The sequence below is a fragment of the Pagrus pagrus genome (genome assembly GCF_965226575.1).
Source record: "Pagrus pagrus genome assembly, chromosome: 21".
Taxonomy (NCBI): domain Eukaryota; kingdom Metazoa; phylum Chordata; class Actinopteri; order Spariformes; family Sparidae; genus Pagrus; species Pagrus pagrus.
In genome coordinates this window covers 13,428,708-13,451,289 of record NC_140208.1, presented here as the reverse complement: position 1 = coordinate 13,451,289, position 22,582 = coordinate 13,428,708, and the positions used below count along the sequence as shown (strand labels likewise).

General features: G+C 39.7%; 2 protein-coding genes across 6 annotated transcripts; both read right to left on the bottom strand.

Annotated features, from left to right (window-relative positions):
* Nucleotides 1–287: 287 nt before the first annotated feature.
* On the bottom strand, nt 288–3,051 carry paqr4b (progestin and adipoQ receptor family member IVb; the record flags this gene model as incomplete). Its single annotated transcript, XM_084341572.1, has 3 exons — nt 288–721; nt 1,811–2,029; nt 2,886–3,051. The coding sequence occupies 3 exons, from the start codon at nt 3,049–3,051 to the stop codon at nt 288–290; spliced, it is 819 nt and encodes a 272-aa protein (XP_084197698.1).
* A 994-nt stretch (nt 3,052–4,045) lies between these two features.
* Nucleotides 4,046–21,263, bottom strand: cmn (calymmin). 5 transcript variants are annotated; one of them, XM_084342257.1, is made up of 60 exons: nt 21,134–21,263; nt 18,899–18,949; nt 18,725–18,778; nt 18,579–18,638; nt 18,387–18,431; nt 18,252–18,296; nt 18,079–18,162; nt 17,925–17,975; nt 17,771–17,821; nt 17,534–17,587; nt 17,355–17,390; nt 17,206–17,256; nt 16,871–16,918; nt 16,726–16,776; nt 16,575–16,619; nt 16,435–16,485; nt 16,301–16,351; nt 16,123–16,182; nt 15,962–16,033; nt 15,837–15,884; nt 15,665–15,745; nt 15,518–15,568; nt 15,374–15,421; nt 15,244–15,288; nt 14,886–14,927; nt 14,733–14,774; nt 14,603–14,650; nt 14,428–14,490; nt 13,719–13,811; nt 13,542–13,598; nt 13,045–13,461; nt 11,738–12,028; nt 10,938–10,994; nt 10,257–10,310; nt 9,934–9,978; nt 9,797–9,847; nt 9,571–9,630; nt 9,352–9,405; nt 9,197–9,235; nt 9,033–9,089; nt 8,813–8,854; nt 8,651–8,701; nt 8,517–8,555; nt 8,305–8,361; nt 7,696–7,764; nt 7,462–7,530; nt 7,208–7,273; nt 6,991–7,047; nt 6,586–6,633; nt 6,391–6,462; nt 6,206–6,277; nt 5,892–5,963; nt 5,724–5,795; nt 5,568–5,636; nt 5,416–5,478; nt 5,271–5,336; nt 5,151–5,189; nt 4,749–5,036; nt 4,533–4,589; nt 4,046–4,451 (listed from the first exon to the last, which is right to left on the bottom strand). In XM_084342257.1, exons 1-60 carry the CDS (start codon nt 21,198–21,200, stop codon nt 4,447–4,449), a joined length of 4,143 nt encoding a protein of 1,380 aa, XP_084198383.1. In that variant the 5' UTR covers nt 21,201–21,263; the 3' UTR covers nt 4,046–4,446. The 5 variants fall into 5 exon arrangements, with proteins under 5 accessions (XP_084198383.1, XP_084198384.1, XP_084198387.1 ...); XM_084342258.1 differs by lacking the exon at nt 8,813–8,854; XM_084342261.1 differs by lacking the exon at nt 11,738–12,028.
* Between the last annotated feature and the right edge of the window lie 1,319 nt (nt 21,264–22,582).

The following is a 22,582-nucleotide window of genomic DNA, read 5'->3' as shown; positions in this document are numbered from 1 at the left end:
TGCATTTCAACACATAAAATCAAGTATGCTCAGGATTTTTAACTTAATATAGTGATATCTGAGTTCCACAGTTACAACACTGTAAATTCCTCTTAATTCTGCTCTGGCAAAATGTCACATTGCAAACTTCCCTTTGCAAAGCATTTAGCAGCTAGATCTAAAGTGCATTTTCAAACATCTCTTTATACTTGTATACCCCTCCTGCCCCATCAAATCCTAAATCTCATCTCTATCAGAAACCAGCACAGCCTTCAGTACATCCATGTTGGTACCAGATACACTTTTCATCACTCAGTAGGACACTGGTAGCTCTTAATCCAGGCTAAATCCTCCAGTGTGCCCCAATGCAAGTAGATAATTGCACATATAACCATGACGTGCATTATCTGGTGGCTGTTGCCCCAGTTGTCGAACAGGCCCGGGGAGAAGCGCTCAGGAATCTGTATGATGTTGACCACCCCTCCCAGGACAGCAAGTGAGTCCATGATGACGAAGAGGCGCAGGGAGTTTGGGCTGCCCACCCCGCTGCCATATACCCGGAACAGGAAGAGGCTGAAGCGGAACAGGGCCTGCCAGGCGAAAGCCCGCAGGCGCAGGACGTTGGTACGGGCTGTGGTGGCAGAGTAGATACCATAGGCTGACAGGAGGATGTAGGCCAGCAAGGCAATCGTTCGCACGATTGGGTAGCAAAGAAGGGTGATGTGGATGATGGGAAGTGCTCCTAGTAACAAGAGAGAAAGTGGCAATTAATGGCAGCGTCACTAAAACTAACATGTTATTGACTTAGTTTGTGGTGGAGACTGGAGACTTCTACTGGAGTCTGTGAAGCTGTACTTGGGCTTGACTGTTTTGAGATGTTACTAAGACTTGACTCCCTAAAGACAAAAACATTAATATAGCCTTCAGTTTTGGCCTTGTAAAATCTAAGAACAATAACACTGCTAAAAACAAGGCTACAGTCAGCAGCCAGTTAGCTTAGCTTAGCATAAAGACTGGATTTGAGCAATAACTAGCATGAGTCTGTCCCAAATTTTAAAAAAGGCAGACCATTTCTTGGCTGAAAGTAATGACTGTCCAGTCTCCACTGGTTGCTTGCCTATGACGGCAACAAGACTTTAGGAAGTCACTGCTTCTGGCCAAGAAATAGTCCCATAACCCTCGGTAAAGCCACTAAACCACTGTTTGTTATTTTTAATCTTTTTTTTAAATTACAAAATAGATGCAGGTATACTGTTACGTAGTGAGCTTAAGAGGTGCTGGCAGATGGATTTCATCTTCGGACTGAGCAGGCTAGCTGTTTCCCCTGTCTCCAGTCTTTATGCTAAGCTAAGCTTGCCATCGCCCAACTCCAGCTTCATATTGAATGGACAGATGAGAGTGGCATCGACCTTCTCAGCAAACTCTTGTGAAGAAAGGTAATAAGCATTTTTCCCAAAGTGTCAAATCAGTCCCTTAAGCTCGCTTTGAATGTCCAGATGTCATTTTCATGGTGAGCATTTGAGAGACGAGAAAGATTTGTAGGCTAATTTGCTCATGAAAACCTGAGACTTTTACTTGGACCTGACCCAAAGACTTAAAACCTTTTGACCTTAACTCAAGGTTATGAGCTCTTTTAAAGCTTTTTATTTTTATCATGTAAGGAAAACGGAGCCAACTCCATATGTTAATGGAGACTTTAAAGTCCAGAAGAAGTTTGTAAGTTGACCTTAAGTGAAGTTGTTATAAGATTAGAATTTAAAATGTTGCTCTTAGTGAGAAATCGAAGAAGTCCGCAAGAAGACAGCAGAGCCAGTCGACATCCACAACCTACCCAGGGTGTTAACTAGGCAGACCCCGAACATGTCCAGGGAGAGCAGGTTGTCGTACATATGTTCTCCTCCCACGTGGTTCATGAACACATGGTAGACCACTGAGCCCACGGTGGGGCAGAGGCAGGCCAGGTAGTGGACCACACAGATCCACATGCTGTCCACCTCCATCCAGGGGATACTAAAAGGCAGCAGCACCAAGAAGAGGAAGAAAGGGATGCCTGAGGTGACCGGAAGATTAGGAGTTGGAAGGAAGGAAAGGATAGAAGAGAAATGTATTATGTAGGTTAGTGACATCTGTTTTTATGGTGAGCAGATGCAATTTAGAGCAAAATGAGGAATCTAGTGTTCTATGAGTGGTTCCTCTGTTTTGTTTACTGGAACTACGTGAAACATATGGCTTCATGTGTGCAGAAACTGGAGCAACACGTTAAAGCTAATACCCTTCACCTCCCCTGAGTAAGAGTGTTAGTCCTAATGAACTTATAGCCAAGGTGAAGAAGAAGATGCCCTCAGAAGTTCAAAGCTGTGCGCTTTAGGTCATGCACAGTTAAATTTACATGTTTACTCATGTTTGCACAACTTAAGTCAGGCTTGCATTTCTAATTCTTTCCCAAATACACAATTATTATCTATTAATACGTTGACATATTTTCGTAATTCTGCACTGGATCTATGCAGGATGCTTTCCCCATGATATATATGGGCATTTACAGCTGAAAAGTGTCATCAAGCAGACACCTTTAAAGACCTTGTTAACAGCAGGATATTTCCAGGACAGGGATTCCCAGGGCAGATTACAGATAATACCCCATATCCTCATTACACACTTGCCAAGTTTGCTTGTAACTGGCCATAAGTGAGAGTCGTAGACATCTGTCTCCTGTTTTGTTTGTACGCCCTCCCTATTGATACAAAGTGGGGAACATTTGCTCTGTGTAATTAAATGTAAAGATATATTTTAATGCAGTTAAAAACCTTTTATTTACATTTTTACATGACATTTTTACTTCTTCCTGCAAGATGAAGAATAGCAGTTAAAAGCAGATGCAATGCACAGTTAATTTCTGGACTTACCATGGGTGTAAATGTTCCCCAGCTCATTGTGCATGTAGAAGAGGCTCCTGATGCACTCCTGAGCAGTGGACACCGGCCGGTAGCCTGTCAGGACATATTTGTTGAACTGAAGGTGTGTAGGAGTCTTTGCCAAGTCCAACAGCCGCGGTCCTTCGTAAAGCACCATCACAACTGCCTGCAGCCAATGCCCTTACATTTAGTTAGTTGACAGCAGGTTCCTCACCATTTACATCCTACATGAGGCCACACTCATGACTCTGAGGCACAGTCATGGCCACGACCAGCCGGAAATTCTGGTACTTGAACCCATCATCGGACAGGTGTAATTCCAAGCAAGCAACCTGTTGAGCTGGCAAAGTGGCATGCTTTCAGTCGGGCCAATCAGCAAAGGGTTCTTATCCCTAAGCTGGGGTAATCCCTCACAAAAAGCCATGTGCACTACAGCAGCTGCTCCTTGTCATGGCTCATAACTGACTCACGCCTCAACTTCGTGTTGAACATGCATCAATTCTGTTTCCTTTATTACAGACCTCACACACGTTCCTATTCCACATGCTCTCAGGTTACAGTGCTGCAGTCAGGATGGTCTGGGGATTAAATCACTTCAATAAAATTGATTCTCTGGTGCTGATAATTAATGTACATTTAAACATGTTAAAGGGCAACTCCACCAATTTTACACATTAAAGTGTGTTCACAGGTGTTGGGGAAGTGCTACTGCATATTTGAAAAAAGTAGTATAAATCCTTTTGTGGCTCCCGAGGAAGCTGCATGTAATCTGATAAACAGCCTCCAGTGATTTCACTCAGAGGTTGAGAAGTTGCATTGTGGGTAATGTAGTCACACGATTTTGTTCTGCCGTATCGATTTTGATCATTTGTTTTTAAACCATCATGAGTCCAGTACTGTTACCGGAGGGTAATGTTTAATCAGTGGATTACTTCTAGAAACCTGGAGCCTATATTACCCACAATGCAACTTAGCCACTGCGCAACATCACTGGAGACTATTTATCAGATCGCATGCAGCCTCCTGTGGAGCCACAAAAAGCTTTAACTAAACATGTCTTTAATGTGTTAAAATTGGTGGAGTTACCCTTTAATGAGTTTCGCCTATTTTCTAATGTACTGAATGTATAGAAACACACATACACATTTGGTATTCATTGATGGTTTTATTCAATCGAACACTGTACAATACTGTAAAAAAACATTTCCCATGAAAAATAAATTAGACTGATTGACCTTTTACAGGGTTATTTTGAGTTGATAACATCCAAACAAAACACAAACTCCATTTCTCCAGCAATCGATTCTTTGCATGTACAGTAAGTGCAGGACAAAAAAGGTAATGCAGGATGCATAAAAAACACACATAATCAGAAAACCTAACATCTCAAAATGTTTAAATGTTGTTTTTTTATATCTAGACTTACAAACCAACATAAAAATAGCAGGACTATTCAACAGACAGAAGAAAATAACAATAATATACACTTAGGAGACAATCAAAAATAATATACAACGGCAGAAAGAGATTATACTTGTCGTTGTCAGCAGGGTTAACCTGTGTGGGGAAGTGCAAAGATGAGTGGGATGTTTGAGCAACAAACTGAATATAATTATTTTTTCATTTGTCTGTTCTTACCTTGATAGCCACTGTTCCCAAAGAAGCCATTCAAATCATATTTGCCATTCTTTGCTCCTGAAGACAAAGAAAAGAAACAATGCAAACTGTTATGCAAAGGTTATACTTTCATATCCTTTATACCAGAAGAGGACGGTGTGCTGCTTATATACAAGAGTTCACATACAACCTCAGGCATTGTAAAGTTAAAGGAATAGTTTGACATGAAGGACTTGCCTTGGTGGTGAAAATGCAGTTTGAGGTGCTGCTGAATGTGTATCTGACGTGGCAGCTGCTGTTGAGGCACGTCGTCAGGTTGTTCAGGCACCTGGACCACGCCCTGTGTTTCTGTAGCGGGTGCGGAGTCGAGGGTGAGGTCGTCAGTGCCCGCTGGGTAGGGCAGGTCCTCAACACCCGCCCCAGGCACCACGTCGGGTGTGAAGGAGGACTCCACGGGCAGATATGACGGGACAGAGGGGTAGGCCAGGGTGGGGCCGGAGGTGGGAGCTGCAGGGAATGCAACAACTAAGAAGGGAGAGCAGACAAGGTGAACAGGATAGAGGAAGAAAGCGATGTTTCCATGTTGTTTATGCACTTTGATATTACATTTTGGAGTGAAAGTAGTGTCTCCAGTTTTACCTTCTGGCTGCACTTGTCCATTTATATAGCCCACATCATCTGAAAGTGACAAACAGTTAAACATTACCTGAATGCAGCGGAGACACAAGAGACAAACATGCAGAAATACACGATGCTCACCATATCTATCAATGGACATCCCCTCGCCTTCGACTGCAATCACTGGAGTCGGCACATCTCCCTTCACTGAGAGATCAGAGGGAAAAAACAGATAAGAGATTGGAGTCTACAGTATATTTGTGCTGTGAATCTTTCTCTGACGCACCGTAGGATTTTACAGCTGATTCTGGCTCAATAGGCAGCGGCTCATAAGGTAAGCCAGCTGTATCTGTTTAATAAAGCAAAACAAAAAGAGATGAATGCACACTTATTTTGTTTTTCTAACTCAAGCAATTTGTAACGATAACGACAAATTACCATATTCTGCACCAGGTCCGCCTTCAGCTGCAGATTCAAGGGGCTGTGAATGGTATGGTCCCTGATTATCTGTTGATAGATTGATGTGAAACTGTTTAGTAAACATGATGAAATGCAGAGGAAAAGCATACTTAGTATAAAAGAACTTGATTGTACCATATTTTCCAGAAGATTTTGCTTCACTCCCAAAACCAAGAGGTTGTGGTGCATAGGGAGTTTCACCGTTAGCTGAGCGGTTGGCAATCACACAGAGTTGACAAGTTAAACCAAATAAATGAACAATTGGGCAGTTAGAGGGTAGTTGTCATGTTTGTTGAATCTCACCATATTGGCCTGTTAATTTTCCACTCTGTCCAAGTCCAAGATGCTCAGGCTGATATGGCGAGCCAGCCAGGCCTGGAAGAATATATATGCTTAATTAAGTTAAACGACAAAATAAAATGATATTTGATAATACTAGATATTACGTGTTAATTAGTGAACTTTAGAGGGGCAGATCGGCGGATTTTTTCATCTGTGGACAGAGCCAGGCTGTTTCCAGTCTTTTATTAGCTTTCTTAGATGGTAAATATTAAGCTGCCACCAGCAACCAGCTAACTTAGCTTAGCATAGAGTATTTCCCAAATCCAAGTTTTTACCATAATTCCCAGTAGATTTGGTTTCAGGGCTCAGTCCAGCTGGTTGAGCTTCATAAGGCATTCTTCCATAACCTGTAGAAGAGACAGAGAATCAGAGGAAGAAGAGAAACAATAAAAGGTTAAAGGGGAACTGTTTGTGGGAAATAATAAACAATAAACAAGAGATACCAAAGCTAATGATTTACCGTATTTGCCAGCTGTATTTCCGTTACTGCCAAGACCAAGAAGCTGTCCACCATTGGGTAACCCCCCATATCCTGAACAGAGATGAAAACAGTATAAAATGATCACATGACCTCTCAGAATGGATGCTAATAGGAAGCATTTTCACAGTCAACTGTTAGCCACAACAAAACCCCTTTTCATCCCGTCACACTGACCATAATTTCCGGCTGCAGGATCCCCTCCCATGCTGGCACCAAGACCACCTGAAAGTATTTTGAATGAACACCATCATTAAATATCTCAAGCTAGATCTTTGTAGGTCAGTGTCTCAACTTGACAGGGTTAATTTGGTTGTTTACCACTTGTGCTTCCTGCAAGCACTAAAAATGTACTCATGATAGTCGGTCAGTGATTTGTTAATTTTTAACAGGGGAGATGGCCCAATGATAACACACTCTGCTGCCACCCAGGATGACATTACAGTATAGATTGAGTATTTATAGCATGTCATTTAGAGAATCCAAGATTTCCCCATCAAACTTTGTACTCATGGTGCTGCACATTACTGTGAAATGAAACATACTGCTTGTTGATATGACTGCCAAAGACAAATAACTCACCATATCTTCCAGATGATTTGCCATCACCAGCAGGCCAGTAGGGGCTTAGACCATATCCTGGATGGAGTTGAGATAAACAGTTTGGACTCACTGGACTGACCACACATGCTTGTATTGATTCAAACATGACTACAGTCACGAAATAAATGCAGTTTTGATTAAGATCTATATGTGAAACAGACTGAAAGCCAAACACAATACCATAACATAGACATACCATAAGGTCCTGCACCGTTATTCCCTGTATTAAGGGGTTGTCCACCAAACTGTAACCCACCAATGCCTAAATCAGAGTGAGCAGACAACAAGTCGGTTAGTACATAAATAATGAGACATGAAGTTGCTTTAAAAGGTTTCAGATTTATATTTCTGCACATCAAGTTGCTTTAAACTCATGAAGCCACACACATAGCATTAATTATTTTCCTTTCCCAGCTACCTCATAGTGGAGTGACGCCAACAAACACTCACCATACTTGGTGTTGGATTTCTCTGCACCCATTCCCAGAGACTGACCACCAAAAGGCAAGCCGCCCATTCCTGTAACATGGGAGGAAGTTTTGGCTCTGATGTGATAAACATTTCTTCAGTTCAAGTGAATGTGTTCAATATTTCTTTCTGAGGTGATTTTGTGAGCATGGCTCTCCTAAAATGAAGGTTTTCTTGTGTTAATAAAGATTTGACAGAAATAAACCTTATACATACCACCATACATGCTTCCCAATTTTCCATTTGGACCAAGGCCAGCAGACTGAGGCTCAAACTGGCTCATGCCTGCACGAGCATACAGGAAATGTTTGTGCATTGCATCTATTAACTTTTACAGCTTGAGATGAATATGCTGCGAACATGCACGCAGTATTCAGACCAAGGCTGTTTCTGAAATCACCGTACTGCTGAGGGCAGGGAATAATCAGATTACTTGAGAATGTAAGCACACTTCTAGACCACCTGCTCGATAACTGGAGATATGGAGATGGTGTGGCACCGAACTGTGTGAGTGTGAGTGAAAAAAGCTTTTACTGGTGCTTTAGGTGCATAAAAATAGACTGACATGATTCAGTGCTGCCAGAGGAACTGCACCGGGCTCAAAACGTGTTGCATGTCAGCCTTTTGGATTCCAGCCACTCTTATTTTTACTTTTCATTTTCTTATTCTGCTCGTTTCACACTTCAGTCTGTGTTTGCACATGAGTAAGCCAATATCAGTAATATTGTTATCTGTATTTTCACTGTGGATTATTCTGCTCACTGTAGAGTTTGTACTGTTCACACATGCTTAAAACATATTTGCATAAAGATGGTGAGGTCTTACCATCTAGTCCAGCAGGAACCACCGGGGCTCCATTGTAAGGCATCTGTTTGGCGCCACCTGTAGCATCAGCAGTAAATTTGGAAATAATGGATTCATTTTCTGTTTCACAATCCATGTCTTCTTGATCTAATTTATTTAACCAATATGTTAAATATGTCAATATATCTTTAACTGTGCCCTCACTGCCACCACTACTAATATCAATATCATACCTGATTTGCCATTAGCAGCAGGTACACCGTGACCAAGGCCTGGAAAAAAGAGGAAATGTTGACTTTTGTTGTAATCCACACAAAATGGTTGCAAAACATATTTTCTCAACTAAATTTCACATGGAGGTTCTTACTTGCATAGTCAGGCTGCACACCAGCACTATAGCCATTTCCATTTCCATACCCTGCAAAAAAAAGGCATATGCTATTATGTATTTATCTACCAATTCATAGACACATATATCCATTTATGGATACATTACTTCAGCAAAGATATTGGAAACATTGAAGCCTACCTGATTTGGACTTCTGATTGGTTTTACCCTGACCTGCATTTCCTGAGGAAAATAGCAGAATTTAAATAATACTCAGACTTCATACTAGAGCTAATACTAATACTGGTCTTGGGTGGTCCAAATCTATCCCTTATTCATAAAGCCACTGTAGACTTGAGGCATCATCGGCTTACAAGTTGAATTAAATACAATGTTTTAAGCTTATCCTTTTAAAATTCACCTCCGTATGAATTTCCGTTTCCATATCCGGCTCCGAGGTACGCTCCTTGTCCGTAAACTGAGAAAATACAGAGCAATTATTAAAACACAATTAAAACACTTAAAACAATTATTGACTTCATATAAACATCATATTCTCTATGAGGTTGAAAAAAAAACACTCACCAGGTTGCTGAGGTTTCCCTGCATATGGATATCCAAGTCCTGCAATCATGAAACGAAAAAGTATTGTGTAAAATCACATTTGAATTTCCTTGGAAGTGAATGAACAAAAAACAAATAATATCAAATAAGATGTTTATATTGACAATAAACATTACCAGCTCCATATCCATTACTGAGTCCAGGCACGGTGTAGCCTCCTGCTCCGTAACCTTTGGATAAACAAAACCTCATTAACGTCTTTACCTTTATAACACGGGAAAGTAAACAAGTAGAAGTACAGAGTTACAACTGTTGAGATCGTCATATGTTTCACCCAAAGCTCTCAGCAGTGTGTTTGATGACACAACAGGAAAACTGCTCAATTAATCAATCACCTGGTGTGTTTGTTTTAGCTCCTCCTCCGTTTGACTGTCCCCCTGCACTGGCACCGTATCCTACACAATGACACAATATATCACCGCCATCAGGTCTACAGTCATTTGTCCATGTTCATAATGATCAAATCTGCAGTAAGCATCAATCATCATCTGCATGATGCTCCACTGTGATCATTTCACACATACACATGGATATTGAGAATGAAGAATAAAGCAGATTCACCGTTGGGTTTAGCACCGTATCCGTTTGGAACAGCAGCTCCTGCTCCGTGACCTCAAAACAGAAAGAATCAAAAATAAGTATTCTTGTATCTAAAATACAGTGTTACGCACTGAACTGAGTCACTGTTGTACAAGTACCTTTTGTGTTTGTGCCAGAAGATGCTCCAGCACCTGCATTATAGCCTTAAATGATAAGACAGAACAATGTCAACACTTAGTTTTCATCACCTGCTTGACTCGGTGAGTTTATGTTGTGTTTTTTCTGCTTCCGATATGTGACAAAACTATTTTTACACAATCTCAATTCCTTTAAAATACATTATGCATGCAGTAAAGGAAAAAAACACACTTCAGCATGCATGTACTATTAGACTACTGGAACTATGGTAATCATTTTGGCTGCTGAGAGCTTTGCATTTTAGTCTTGCAATACACAGAATACTGTTAATCTCTCAGTTTACCAGGTCTTGGTATTTTCATCCACTGTCCATTTGGCACTCCTGATGGTCCACAGTCTAGAAAATCAATGTAAACATGTAATATCAGCACACGTCATGCTTTCAAAGTTAAACAAACACAGAGATACAATCAGCTGCACTAAGTTATTGATATATCTGCACTGTGTAGATGTTTTTACCTTCTGGATGATTAGGCCCACACAAAGTAGTTGCATTAGCACACTATCAAAACCCTGTGGGAGGTGTCGAATGCTAACAAAATAATTGAAATGTAATCTTTGTTGCCATGCCAATGTGTAAAGTTGAATATTACATTATTGTGTTCTACCAAGAAATATTGATGGAAAAGTCCACAAACAAGACCTAAGCTCAGTGGTGTTTTGGGCTAAATGAGTATCATCAGTAGGCTCAAATGACAGTGCTGCCATGTGTAAGTTTGCCAGGTGTAATATTCACCAGTGTAGCATGTTAGCAGTTAGCACTAAACACAATTTAATCATAAATGAAAGCATTGGATAGATTACGACTGTGAGCTGATGATGGCGCTACATGAAAAGTTCTGGGATCACCAAAGTTGTCAAAGTTCATCCTGACGGGGACGTACATGTATTTGTGTATGTATGTACCATAATGTCAACATTGCGTGCAGATTATTGTTTAAAGAAAAGAAACAAATGTTTTTACCAGGTTTGGCTGGTTTAGCTCCTTGTCCCTTAGAGATCGTAGGTCCTCCTCCGTTCTCTGAAAAAATCAGAGGGACACACTGACAGATCAGGGCTGGGCAAGAAATGATCGATGTACAGTATCTTCTTCAAGTGTTACATGTGCAACATAATTACACTACAGTGGTAATTAAAAAGAAAACAGTGGGTTAAACTTCAATTTTACCTCATGCACCAAATTAATTTGACAAGGATTAAGATAATGTACAGTACCAACAAAACAAAGTGACACACTTCCTTCACACACAGTCCAGAAATGGACGTATTGTGAATTGGTTAATTCTCTGGTTGGTTAAAACTGCAAAGTTGGGTGAAGGGTCTGAACAAAAAACATTAGCTATAAACACAAAAGTGAAACACAAGGTATTGGTATTTTTGAGACAACTCTGAAGACATCATGCGACACAGAAACAAACACAACAGGAAAAACACACAAAAAAAACCTGTAGAGCTAAAACTAATATAACAGTGAGCACTAGCTAGGATTCATTCTTATTTTAATAAGTGTACATGTATTTAAACCTGCAAAATGTAAACAATCTTGACCTTAATGGGTCTAGATAGTCTGTAAATAATGCCAAAGTATTACAGGCAAGTTAGACTGAATCCTAGCCATGAAAACAACACAAATCTTGCAAAGTGAGACAATTAGAGTGATCATAATGTCCACAAGTCCGTAACAGACTTAGGGTTAGGACAAACGCATGCCTTAACACTGCATCAACGCATGCAGTCCAACACTATTAGACACATTTAGTTTACCAGTTGCCCCAGTTTCTCCTGCAGGAAGACCTTTGCCCCCGAGCCTGTCAGGTCCTGCCACAGGCTGACTTTTGATGTTTGCCTCTTCTGCCGTAACCTCAGGCACACCCACAGCCAGAGCTTCTTCAGGGGTGATGCTCCCCGTACTTATAGCTGCCACTGTTTCAGGAACAGCTTTGGTTTTCAGCGGTTTGGCGCTCTCAGGGGCAGCATCCCCTTCACCGGTGCTGTCTACCCCAAAAAGAACATCTGCCTCTTTTTGCTCAGGCACAGCACTTCCAGTCACATAACCTAGAGGCCATACACTTCATCAACGTTCATGTACACACATTATATTACAGATCATTACTGCTAATGTCCACATGCATCATACAACACAACACAACATGACATGAAAAACCTCCAAATTAAATGCCTTTTTTTGTGCATTTACACTATGTGTATACAATCAAACCACATAATTCAAATTCATAAGCGACATATAAAAAAACATCACATTGACATATATTCAAACTAATGCCTTGATAGGCTACTTGAGCCATAACTACAATGCAAGTGACTGAAAACTGAACAATTTTCACTTGCCTCTATCAATGATATGTGCATAATAACACCATGAAAATTACCAAAGCATTATAACAGAAAGTTTGGCTTTCTTCTTCTTGGGACATTACCTTCAGCAGCGGATCAGAGCTATCAACGTGCTTCCTTACAATATATATATATCAATCAACACAAAATGTATGTTTGATCCCATCAGGTGTACACAATGGCTAATGTCTAACTGAGTACACAGCTAAGCAGCAACCAGAGTCAGACGATGTTTGCAAATGTACTGTACGCATTTTTACATTTTAATAAATTTGTACAGTGACATGCTGCTACTTTGTTTCAACATTATATCATCACAACAGTACAAAACATCCTGAACAATGCAGTCCAGATGCAGAGTATACCGAGGTGGTTTCACAGGCAAGAAAGATTTTGTTTTTCCTATATTTCTCTTTTTTAAAATGATGAGAGCTTATTTATTTAATATATCAGAAATACAGTATGTGGCTCTCCAGAGCACCTGTATGTGACACTTTAGGGAGTCAGTGACTCGAAGTAATGTCAATCTAAAAATGATTTTTAATTGATTTGACTTGGTTGTTGTAGACGATTAGGTCAAACACCTCCAACTCAACTAATCCTAATACACTAACGCCAGAAAGTGGAATCAGCGATCCATAAATTATAGAGGTGGCGTTTTCAGATTCTGCTCTGGCTGTAAGGGTACGGTACATATTCAGTTTTAGGGTACTTGCCTTGAGGAAGATCCTCTGCTGGCTCAGGTGCTGGGTTGGTCTGGAGAACCACTGGTGCAGGTGTGGCTGCCGGTTCAGGTGTGGGCTCAGGCGCAGGCTTTGGGTATTTGCCCTGAGGAATCACTGGTGCTGGTTCTGGTGTAGCCTGAGGGATCAGTGGTGTCTGTTTGTAGCTTTTTCCTTGTGTCACCAGTGAAGGCAGCTTTTGATATTTCTCTCGTGTCACCATAACGAGGAGACCACTCGTCGGCTCGGGGGCAACAGGTGCTGCATCTTCGGTTATCGCTTGTTGAGGTGTAAAAACCTCCACTGGTGCTGCACTAGGCTGCTCAGGAGGGAGCAGTCCACCTTTTAGGCCCTTTCCATTGGACACACCTGCTCCCTTTACACCCTTCCCATTTGGCACCATGCCGTAACCTGAGGACCATAAAAAAATACTAAGAACACAATGACATATGACGGAGATAAAGCTGACACATGCATATACACATGTTTACCTGTATTTGCTGCTTTTGTTGACTGTCCATTAGGTAAACCAGCAGGGCCACCGTAGCCTGTGAGATACACAACATCTTCATAAACAAATTCATGAATACGACAGCATCATTATACTCTTCCCCCTCTTCCTTTCTTTTCACAAACTGTATGTGATATATATTATGCAGAATTTTTACCATTGCCGAGTGATTTAGCGCCTTCACTGGGTGACACTGCTCCAACTCCTTTGGTAGTTTGAGGGTTTGAGCCTCTGCTCGGCCCTGCATACCCTGCAAACAGCAGTTAGAAAATTATGAATTACATTATGAGATAAACTGATCATCACAATAGCCTTACGAGATAACCTTTGACACAATTAACACTTAAAGTTTATTAATGAATAACTCTTTCAAAAACAAATTTGACATTAAATAGCTGGAAATTATCACTAAGTTTACCTCCATATCCGCCGAGTGCAGCAGAAAATATAACAAGAAGTAAGCAAGATCGGTACTCATGGAAGATTTATGATGCCCAAATCAAAACAAAGATATAAAGTCAAATACAATACTCATTGTTACATGTATTTCCTTTTTTATGGATGCATTTCCTGTTTTTTAATTACATAAAAACCATACGTTAAAAGAAGAGTAATTAAACCTAATCTTTAGCCATCCCAAATTAAAATTAAATCACACTACTGAAAAATGAAGAGCTGTTTAGGAGGGTAGGTCGTCCAATACTAAATGCAAAGCGCTGCCATTATTTTTCATGAAAAGATTCAGAGAAGACATTTCTTTTTTGAAATGGAAACACACGTGCAAAAATGAAGAATGAAAATGTAATTTTTATGTCATTGATTGAATGTCTTTGACTAAAAACTGTATGATTATCATGATTCATTACCATTGGGTTTGGCTCCATAACCTTTGGGAACACCAGCTCCAGCTCCAGCTCCAGCTCCATAACCTCGGGTCAAACATAACATGAAATATGTAAACCAACTGAAGCAGAAAGAACATTTTTCTTACATCAGGAACATTAAAGTTATAACAACTAAACACTGATTATGATCAGTTACCATTGGGTTTAGCTCCATATCCATTGGGAGCAGCTCCATTCCCATAACCTTGAGATAAACAAATCATTACAAAAACATCCATATCATGAGTTTAGAACATTTTGGGACATGTTTAAAATAATAGTATTACCTGGTTGGGGTCTCATTGCACCTCCTCTGGTGGCTCCATATCCTGTAACACGTTCAGGAAAGTGAATTAGTTAATATAAAAGATCAAGATGTCATTAAAATACTTTTTTTTTTAAATCATAAAAAGATTTGAAAAAGAAGTGACCCGTCTTACCGTTGGGTTTGGCGCCATACCCATTTGGAATATTGCCATACCCTAAAAAAATAAACAAACAAAAACATCATAGTAAGTGTAATCAGCGTTGTGCTGATAACACAACAAAAAACTGATTCTCTCATTTGACCTAAAGTTATTTAGTGTTGTTGTTAAATTAGCTTTGTTACCATTCCCTCAAAATTATGTCACAACTTTGAGCAAGAGATGGATATTTTTCTTTAAATATTCTTTCAAAATAATGATAAAAACCAAAGGTGATCTGGCTAAGAATCTTGTCGAAGTGGCAGAAATGTAATACAGATCTTGATTTGCAAACATTACATCTATTTGTATGTAATTTTGACCTCACATTTACCTGGTTTTGCTGGTTTGGTGGCTCCACCACTGGGGTATCCATAACCTTTCACAAACCACAAAAATAATTAAATTCATACTGTCAATTGAATAAGAATGAGAAAGATAACATTTCTCGGACGCTGACTCACCATTTGGCAAGGCTCCATTCCCATTAGGGGCTCTGGCTCCAGCATAACCTTTGTATTTTACAAAACAATCATTTTAAATCAAGAGACATGTCATATTTCTTAGTCAACATGATATATTTTATTAGATGTTATTTAGAAACTCACCATTGGTTTTTGCACCTTGCCCATTGGGTACACCAGCTGCAGCACCATAGCCTGAAATTTGAACAACAGTCAGACGGATTCAGGCAATTGCAATGGAAATAACTAAATTCAGAGCAAATTTTCACTTGATAGGAGAAATGTTCCTACCAGGTTTTGGTCCCTTCATCCCTCCGTTTCCATACCTAGGTCCGAGACCCAAACCTGCATGGCCATAACCACCATTGTAACCTACAAATACAGCATGTTAACAAATATCATTATAGTTTTACTCATCATCCTATCAGTGAAGTCTGCATGGACTGACTTGTGTATGACTCACCTCCCATGGGTCGAGCTCCATAGCCATTATGACCATTACCACCATATGCTGGAAGAACAGATAAAGACATTGTTACTGGTGAATTAGAGTGGTGGCCTCATTACTGCGTCATTGTCATCACTCACATTGGGCCCTTTGGTTCTTGGCAAGCTGAGGTACGCCCAGACCTCTGGAGGGTCCCATCCCCACACCTGGACCTTAAATCACAGACGTACACGTGTATCAATGTTGTGTCAACGTGAGTATTATGATCACATGGACAACAAGGTGGAAGAAGATGAGTTACCTGCCCCAAAAGGTGGTCGGCCATAACCTTTCACAGGTTTACTTCCAGCTCCCCCCTGTCCTGTTTAACACACAGACATGTTAAGTTACATTAACAAACAGACGGACGTGTTTTGTGTCGCAAAAACTCAAAAAGTATAATGCTGCCCATTCTAATCTATCCCTTTTACATCTCTCACCATTTGGTCTTGCCCCATTGCCACTGGATGGGCCGGCTGCAGCTCCTTGACCTGAAAGAATAATTATTATATTCAAAGATGTGATCACGTTAACATTTATTCATCTAAACAGGTGTTGTTTATGTGGACGTTACCATTGGTTTTAGCCCCATTTCCATTAGGAACACCAGATCCAGCACCATAGCCTAACATAAAAAGGAATATGATCAATCAACATATCAAACTCAACTCCAAATCTTCTCCAGTAAATCATCACATCTACAATACCCCTTGCCTTTATTTGTTTGTCCACCGTATCCACCAGCTTGTGCACCGTAGCCTGCCACATAAAGAACATTAAAGTTGAACAGTGTTGTTTTTTTTCTCAGTGTATGTGTTTGTGTGAGAGTGTGTAAGTGTCCTCAATTACAAGGCGTGATTCATACCGTTGCCTTTCATTGGCTGTCCATTGGTCGGGCCGGCTTGAACACCATATCCTGAAACAAAGACACATTACATTGTAGCAAATATTGAGTTAAATTAGATTTATTTGTACAATAGAGACAAACTAGTGGAGCATTTAACATCTACCATTAGATTTAGCTCCATTTCCGTTGGGTTGAACTGAAGGATATCCTCCTAGGTTAGAAAATATATATATATAAATGAGAGGGAAGTTAGTGGAAAAAGTGATTCTGCACAGTTTTAACACTGAGTAAAATGTGTTACAGTGCAGTCAAAGAGTCGAAGAGCTTCCTTAGTCCATCACCAGTGCAACTCATTTAGTAATGGTTCTTCCCACACCACCATGTACAAGTATGTATATGAATGTGTGTATACTTTCGGAATAAACAACCAGATTATATAAATTTCATCCAATCAATAAACATAGAAACTTTACAATAGAGTTGTAGGAACTGCCTTACCGTTGCCTTTTGTTACAGGTCCATTATGTGCAGCAGCTGCAGCACCATTACCTACAAATGGATACAACACAAAAAGGTTTTCCATCTCTATTCATCATAATTTCTTTTATGACAGTATAATGACAGAAATGTCATCAGTGGTCGCTCACCATTGGATTTAGCACCATTTCCACCTGGAACACCAGCTGCAGCGGCACCATAACCCAAAAGACATATAGAGAAACAAGCACCAAGGACCTTAAACAGATTCACTACATTTCCAGCATTAATGTAATGCACATACAGAAGACTGTCTGTATTCATAACATTATTAAAACAATGGACTTACCATTGTAGTGGCCTCCGTTTCCATTTGGTGCTGCAGCAGCAGGAACTCCATAACCTGGAGAAAAACATGACCATTTTTAGCAGACAATATTCTCATGGCCGCAACAATTAATAGTTAATTAAGTGTAATTGTTATACACTTTAGGTAAGACAAACTTTTAAACTACTTGTAAACTATTACCAGGAACATGTTGTAAATCTAAAATGACTTATATAGGTTAGAAATCATCTACAGTACCATTGCCTTTAGTTGCTTGTCCACCATATCCACCAGCTTGTGCACCATAACCTGTCACATAAAGAACATTTACACTGAACAGTGTTGCTGTCGCTCAGTGTGTGATGATTGTTAGAGTGTGTATGTTTCCTCAATCAGAAGACAGGATTCGTACCGTTGCCTTTCATTGGTTGTCCATTGGTCGGGCCGGCTGGAACACCATATCCTGCAACAAATATCACAGCGCGTTATATATTAACTTCAACTGGACTTTACTGTACCACAGATGCAAATGATGGAGATGATGGAGAGATGCATGTTACATCTACCATTAGATTTAGCTCCATTTCCATTGGGTAAAACTGCTGGATTGCTGCCTTGTCCATTGGTTGCACCAGCTGCTGCTCCATAGCCTTAAAAACAAGATGGGAAACATGACCCAAAAGATCCGCCATAGTTTTACACCCTTTAACTAAAGATTTTAACACTAATACGAACTTACCTTTTGTCCCTCCTCCATTGGTTGCACCAGCTGCTGCTCCATAGCCTTAAAAACAAGATGGGAAACATGACCCAAAAGATCCGCCATAGTTTTTACACCCTTTAACTAAAGATTTTAACACTAATACAAACTTACCTTTTGTCCCTCCTCCATTGGTCACACCAGCAGCTGCACCATAGCCTTAAATTGATTAGACATATGGTGAGAAAAACTTGTTTGTAGTTAGGATAACCTCGAAATTTGCACTAGATTTTGCTCCATTTGCACTTGATACAGCAGTATTAGGAACATTTATTTGTAAAAATCAGATCAATCTGTCATGCTCACCTATTCCTTTCGTGGGGTATCCACCGTATCCATTTTGTGCACCCATTGCCTGACCCACACCTTAGAAAAAACAATATTAATGTTAAAATTGTCTCAGAAACAGGGGAACGTTCAGTATTTCTGGAGAAATTGTGCTTTTAATTTACCTTTTGATGGCATCAGCATTCTTCCTACACCTCCGCCGTTCTGAGGTTTCCTCCCTAGAAAAATCACCACGAGACAGCTGTTATCAAAAGCTTTGGCTTGTGTAGAAATCCCACAAATGTAATGATTTTTATGTTTCATGAAGACAGAAAGTGTTCAGATTGTGATGGGTTTACCATGAGTTTGTGGTCCCTGTCCATTTGGTACTCCAGATACAGCACCGTAACCTTAAAGACAGCACATATGGTAAAAGACGGTAATGCGTTTGTTGCTTTTACTTTAGGAAGTGATTTCTGTCTGACTTTTTGGAAGAACAGGAGAGAGTCTTTTATTTATGTATTTTCATCACAAATTTATATTACATCATTAACTTGTTTAATTATTATTTCTATGTGGAATCCGCAGGTTGGGCAGAAATATTAAGGTGCTCCAGTTGATAACTGTTTATTTAGAAGCACTCGAGAGGCAGTTATTGTGACATTTTATAATTCCTCTAATGTCCGCAGTGCTGTCTATAGTGAGAACATATTATATTATATTACACAATATTATTATATTGTGTGTACATATTAAGGTTTTTAATTCTTCTTTGTTTACTTATTGCTGTTAAATGTACTGCACCAATGCAATCATTTATGAACATTTGTTTGTTTTTTCTAAATCATGGAAAGGGTCCAAAGAAAACATAAAATAATGTTTGGGACTGTCTTGCTTTTTAGGATTTATCCCCTCTCCCTACCCTGAAAACTTTCTTACAGTCACTAAATCCTAATAAAACAATCAGCTTTTAAAAATTTAAATCCAGTCTCCTGGTGAGTCAGTACTCCCACCAACGTTTTTTGGGAAGCAGCGAGTGCAGACTGCACAGAAGTCAATGGAGTGACTGTGTACAAGCAGTAAAACTATTCTCTTCCCTCGTCACAGATGGATGTTAAATTTAGACTGCTGCTGCCACCGAAGCCGAGCTGCCTTTGATTTCTCAAACTGAGCCCGCTGGTAAAGAGAAAAGAATATATAGTTGCTTCGCATCATCACAAGAAAAGTTGGTAGAGGGCCGAGCACAGATACGAGCTGCGTTGCTAAGATTTCAGTTTAACATGATCGTTTGAAATTTGACAGGCAAACCCGAGCACCTGAGAGACATCCGTCTCATCTCTGTTTCATCTCTGAGGGACTCTCAGCAGGTTGTACTGCAGAGACTGGAGCATGCAGCATTTTAACACAGTTTGGGAGAACTCTTTAAAGAATTCAAACAAAATAACAACAACAACATGCAGAATATACAAACAAGTACACTGTATGTGTGAAGAGTTTGTGAAAAACATTCATCTTTGTGATTTCTGTTCAAATCATGTATGTTATCTTAAATTCTGGCCCTTGTATTTTAAATTGCATAATTAATATCTGTTATTAGAGTAGATTTTGTTTGTAAATCTCGATCTTAAAGAATGAAAATTACAACATTTCAGACATGCAAAGGACCGGTCATTAAAAGACGGATCTAGTACAGATATGGTGCAGATAGTACACAGTTGATTTGGATGTTGCACTTCAATACAATGGAAACAGCCTGTATATAATAGTCTTCATAAACACATACAGTACTGCAGTTGTTAAAATAAAGGATAGAAAACTACTGTCATGAAATTAACTGCCATGACAGATTCAAGTTATAAGAGGAAAACGTTGAATTAAAGCACCATCGGGGATAAAAAAGTTCTGTATTTTAGTTCATTTTCTGACATAGTGACCGGTAACGTCTGAATTATGTCTGAGACAGAGAGCAGTTCTTCAGCGCTGGCTAACAGAAATCATCATCATCATCATCATCATCCTTGGCCATATGTCAGCTCATAACTCACAAGCCAAGTGTTTCACCAGACACTTGCTGCTTTTACAATTACAGCAAATTGAACAATTTAATTTTTGTACTACTGATTGGATCAACAATCACTGTGAAGGTGAGACTTTGGCCTCTTGGTGACTGTGAAGACACGTCTCACTATTTTCTGAATTATCTTCAGTACATTAGTCTATATTAAAAACCGCCACATAGAAGTTTATCATATCATGGTCGTACTATAAAGGCAGTCCTATACAAAATAGTTAAGGATTAGCTGCTTACACATTAATGCATGAGTAATAACAATCTAATGATATAATATATAACAGTCTAACAGTCACAGGGGCCATTTTTATGCTTTGTGTGCTTTTACTTTTAACACTTGAAGTACAGTTTCCTTATTAAACGTAAATACTTTTACTTTTGTAACACTTTCAATACAGTTTTACCTGTCAAGTGTAACTACTTTCACAGTGTGATATCAGTATTTTTAATTAAGTAACAGATCTGGACACTTATACTCTATGATTGTCTCCCAGCATGGGCCTTCACTCTGAGCTTCACTCACCCGTTGTGTGTGCTGTCTGCACCAGCCAAAGGATCACTGCACTCTGAAGAAGTAGTCGTCCCAACATAGTGGACCTGGAGGGAGAAAAAAACAAGCCCAAAATGTTTCAGAGTCGGCCGGATGAGGAGGGTAAAACAGCAGGTGATCTGGAGTGGGTATGGTACCTTGATTGTGAGGGTTTAATATACACTCTGGTCTGAGGGGCCCCTCCTTCTGCTTCTAGATGCTCCTGTTCTCCATATCCTCCCCCCACTTGCTGGGAGAGACACCCGAGGCGTACACTCACTAACTAAATAATTGGTCACTTAAAGTACATTAACACTTAAGAGAGAGACAGAGAAGCAAAGAGAGGGAGGTCACCAGATTGGACACTGACTGATGAACTCTGGACGGTGCAGCATTGTCACAGTTTGAGTTGTTAGGAACCACTTTCTCATAATTTCCTGTATTACTCTTTAAAGCAAACTTTTTTTTTCAACTTCATTATATCACTCATCAATTGTGACATATAACATTAATACATGAACAGAGAACATCATGATGAAATACAGATAAACCCAGCACGACTCTCCTCTCAATAAGACCATACACAACAACGAAAGGCAGCAGGACAGATTGTAATTGTTATATAGGAAGAAATAATTTGCATAAACAAGGATAATAATGGAAAATATTAAAGGTGCAATATGTAAGAAATGGCCACCTGAAATTCATCATCACACTAGCACAGGAGCTATGGACCGAGACGGGCCGAGGCTAGCTGGTAAATAAGCTGACTTATGTAGATACTCCCCAATGCAGTACATTGATGTTATAACATTGATAATTTTTGTTAATTTTTAAAATATTTTCTTACATATTGGACCTTTTACAAACTCACATTTGTTAAAGCAAATTTACCTTTGCAGTATTTTGGATCACGCTGATGTCTTCACTTCCTAATGTAAGCTGCGAAGCATAAATAAACACCTTCCCCTGGAAACAGAGTGCCATTTAAAATAATTCAATGTAGTGAAGTCATATATAGCATGTGGAAGATGACAGAAGTTAACAAACAGCAAAGCATTAAAAAGAAATGAGACTCCTCTGAACTGTCCAAACATGGAAACATATATACTGCAGACATGCTAAGCTAAACACTCACACACATTAATCACTCTAGATGACTGAGAACACAACAACATTAAGATTGTACATGCAATGATGTGAATAGGCAGTAGTTTAGTCCAATATTAACATGCAACCTATGTGGACTTATTTGTGAATGGACTTTATGACAGAAATGACATCACTTTAAAGAGACAGATGATGGAAACTGTGCGTGAGCTCCTCTCAGTCTCCATGGTCCCGGCCAACACACACACAGTCGGTGAGTGAGAGTGGCCCCTTGTATATTTAAAGAAAAAAGCGAGTAAAAAGAGGAAGATATCTCACCTTTCACATAGATTC